At 50.3% G+C, this 3,663-nt stretch overlaps 1 protein-coding gene across 1 annotated transcript in view; it reads right to left on the bottom strand.

The window, feature by feature from the left end:
- Positions 1-1,519, bottom strand: part of LOC107569089 (myomegalin-like) — a 36,721-nt gene extending 35,202 nt beyond the window's left edge. Inside the window, exons 1-2 of the mRNA XM_016255084.1 lie at positions 1,294-1,519; positions 252-1,147 (exon numbers count right to left, since the gene is read on the bottom strand). Of these exons, the coding sequence (XP_016110570.1) occupies positions 252-1,088 (837 nt within the window). The 5' untranslated portion in view covers positions 1,089-1,147; positions 1,294-1,519. The remainder of the gene's footprint in view (positions 1-251; positions 1,148-1,293) is intronic.
- Positions 1,520-3,663: the final 2,144 nt, after the last annotated feature.

A 3,663-nucleotide genomic window follows, 5' to 3' on the forward strand; every position in this document is an offset into this window, starting at 1 on the left:
ACGCCCCGAGCCGCTCCTCAGACACAGCGAGACGCTCCTCAGACACACCAAGACGCTCCTCAGAATCAGCGAGACGCTCCTCAGAATCAGCGAGACGCTCCTCAGACACACCGAGACGCTTCTCAGACACACCGAGACGCTCCTCAGACACACTGAGACGCTCCTCAGACACACCGAGACGCTCCTCAGAAGCAGCGAGACGCTCCTCAGAAGCAGCGAGACGCTCCTCAGACACTCCAAGACGGTCCGAGACGCTCCTCAGAAGCAGCGAGACGCTCCTCAGACGCTCCGAGACGCTCCTCAGATACAGCGAGACGCTCCTCAGACGCTCCGAGACGCTCCTCAGATACAGCGAGACGCTCCTCAGACGCTCCGAGACGCTCCTCAGACGCTCTGTGACTCTTGTCCAGCGATTGCAGCGAGACGGCGCAGCTCTCGCAGTCTCGGAGTGTGCGCTGACTGTCTGACAGGCTCGTCTCGGGCAGGAGTGTGTTTGAGGTCGTGGTCTGCTCGTCAGCGCCGCTGGCCACGTAACGCGACGACAGCCCACAGGAGATGCTCCTTGCCACCTTCCTGGGCACCTTACACACGGCCTCGTAGTGCGAGTCGGGCACACGCAGCGCCCTGCAGTCCCTGCACCGGCTGCACCGAGGATTGTGGGCGCACTCCAGTGCCTCCTCCTCGTCTCCTGCCCAGGACTCCTGCATGCAGTACATCAGGTCCTCCTGCAGCAGCGCACAGTACTCGCCGTGCACCGCCTCCGTCGCCCCCGATGACTCCAGCCCGTTGTTTTTGTTATAAAGCGCAGTGATGCACTGGCGCAGCCGCTCTCTCTCCTGCAGGAGTCTGCGCAGCCGCTCGAGGGACAGCGCCTGCACGCGCGCGATCACCGTGTCGAAGCGGAACATGCGGTCCAGCATGAAGCAGCACTTGCTGCAGATGAACTCGCCGCGTCCGTCCCGCTGCAGACCGCGGCGCAGCGCGTGAGACAGCAGCACCTGCAGGTCGAGTTTGGCGGCCGGATGAAAGATCCATCGCCGCTGGTTTCCGCGCAGCTCGCGTGCGCAGATGCGACACGCCTCCTTCATCTGCGGCCGGTTTAACGTTACTCTCCGGATCCTGACAGCTCTGGACACTCGCGGCTCACCTTCGGGTCAGAGAGAAATAGAACAAGATTTGTATTCCAACCACTTACAGTCGTTCTGTTCTTAAGTATGTAAATCCATTTAAAATCAAAATTACAACAGTTTAATGTATTTAAAGATCACATAAAGACAAGAGAAGCGTAATCACCATCAGACGCTGCGGCTGTTTCTCATGAAAGCATCAGACAAATGAATGATAATCCGCTGGCGCAGAGACGCATCGAGGACCGCTGAATTGTGATGCCGCTGTAAGACCGTGTCAGAAACACAAGCGCCGGTCTGTGTCACGCTTCACCGCGGAGCACGCGTCCTCGGTCAGACCCCCGGAGCCGCCGCTGCAGCCCGCTCTCAGCGCGATCCGGTGAAAACACCTCAGATTCTCCGGTGCTGTCGCGATGACAGTTGATAATCCGCTGGCGCAGAGACGCATCGAGGACCGCTGAATTGTGATGCCGCTGTAAGACCGTGTCAGAAACACAAGCGCCGGTCTGTGTCACGCTTCACCGCGGAGCACGCGTCCTCGGTCAGACCCCCGGAGCCGCCGCTGCAGCCCGCTCTCAGCGCGATCCGGTGAAAACACCTCAGATTCTCCGGTGCTGTCGCGTGATCAGAGGAGGCTGAACCATCTCTCGCAGGAGGGGTGCGTCAGTCACCTCAGCGCGCACGACAGTAAATACGACATCGACTGGAACTGCCAAGCCGAGAAAAATGATAATGATCTGCGAAATATAATATTTCCGGGATATTCTCCGTGCTCCAGCGGCCGTGTGTGTCCGCGCGCCGCTGAGCGACCGATGATGGATAGATCAGCAGCAGCGCTACAGGCGTGTGTTACATAGATGCACATAAATGAAGAAAACAATGCACTACTGAATCTGAATGATGCGTGCTTCATGCGAATATGTATTTCAGGAGGAAACCTTTTTCAGTTTGTAGGAAGTACGTTTCCTGTTTTTATATTGTGACAATCATTTGTATGAGACTCAGTTTATCAATAAAAGAGACATTTACTCCCCCTCACCTCATTCCACACCGGTATTACTTTCTTACTGCTGTGTAACACAAAAGAAAGTATTTTGGATAATGTTGGGAACTTTGACTTTCATTACATGGACAAAAAAACATTTCTCAAATGATCTTCTTTTGCATTCCACAGAAGAAAGATGAGTAAATGATGAGAGAATTAAAATTTCTGGGTGAACTGTCCCTTTAAATTAATATGGAAACCACTGCAAATGTGTGTGTGTGTGTGTGTGTGAGTGCGTGTGTGTGTGAGAGGGCGTGTGTGTGTGTGTGTGTGTGTGTGTGTGTGTGTGTGTGTGTGTGTGTGTGTGTGAGAATGTTTTTTTACCCTGAGGGTTTCATTCTCACTCAACAGGTTCCAGTCGCTCTGATCTTGTATTTCTGTGCTCTTGTGTGATTGTGTGCTTTTGCTCTGCTGCAGTTGTTGTTTATGCAAACACACATTTAGACTGTGGGGATCCTGATCTATTTGAGGAACAAAACATTGGTTCATCACACACACAATACTGACCACATCTGAAGCCTGTTTGCTCGTGTATCTGAGAGACAGACCACATGAAACCTGATGTCTGATTCTCTGAGGAGGGAGTGTATGGTTTGTTTGTGACTTAATATGTAATTGTGTGTTTGCTGCTGTGATCTGAGTTAAAACACATTTTGTCAGGACAAACAGAGCCAAAAACAGCATTCAATATTCAGCCCTATTTGTATTTGAAGATATTATTCCCACAGTGCACCTGTCTCGTTACCACCACAGGAACAATGATTGTGATTTCCAAAGACTGTCCAGATGGTTACAGAAGACATCAAAGATTTTTCCAAACAATGCTGTAATTTCACTTATTTAAAGTAATCGCACACTGATTCATGAGACAAAGCACAGGCAGTGTCAATCCAGTGAGAAAAATGTGTCCAAAATGAGAGCCAGAGATATTTAGATTTCCATGAACCATCCGTATAACATAAAATGTGTTGTGCCTCATGACACAAACATGGCCTCAGTGGTTAAACCAAATAAGATAATAAAACTGGTAGTTTTGCAATACTCATGCACAGATATGATCACTCAAAAACATGAGGAAAATGAACAACCAGCTGAACAGGTTTTGGAACATTTGAGATGATCTGACCCTCCAACAACTTCATCTGCTGTTTGATTAAAACTGCAACAGAGACGATCATCTGTTTCTTTATTTGATTAAATTATCCCATTATATGATTCTGACTCTCCCTGAAAACAGCTGATCTCAGACCTGCTCAATACTTCAGCTTCTGTTTGTGTATTTCACCACACTGATTTACAATTTACACACAGACACACACACACACACACACAGAGAGAGAGACACACGGACAGACACAGACACACACACACAGACAAAACACACACACACACACACACACACAGAGAGAGACACACGCACACACACAGAGAGAGACACACGCACACACACACAGAGATACACACACACACAGAGACACAGACACACACACA

This window comes from Sinocyclocheilus grahami, unplaced genomic scaffold (assembly GCF_001515645.1).
Source record: "Sinocyclocheilus grahami isolate Dianchi unplaced genomic scaffold, SAMN03320097.WGS_v1.1 scaffold1310.1, whole genome shotgun sequence".
Taxonomy (NCBI): Eukaryota; Metazoa; Chordata; class Actinopteri; order Cypriniformes; family Cyprinidae; genus Sinocyclocheilus; species Sinocyclocheilus grahami.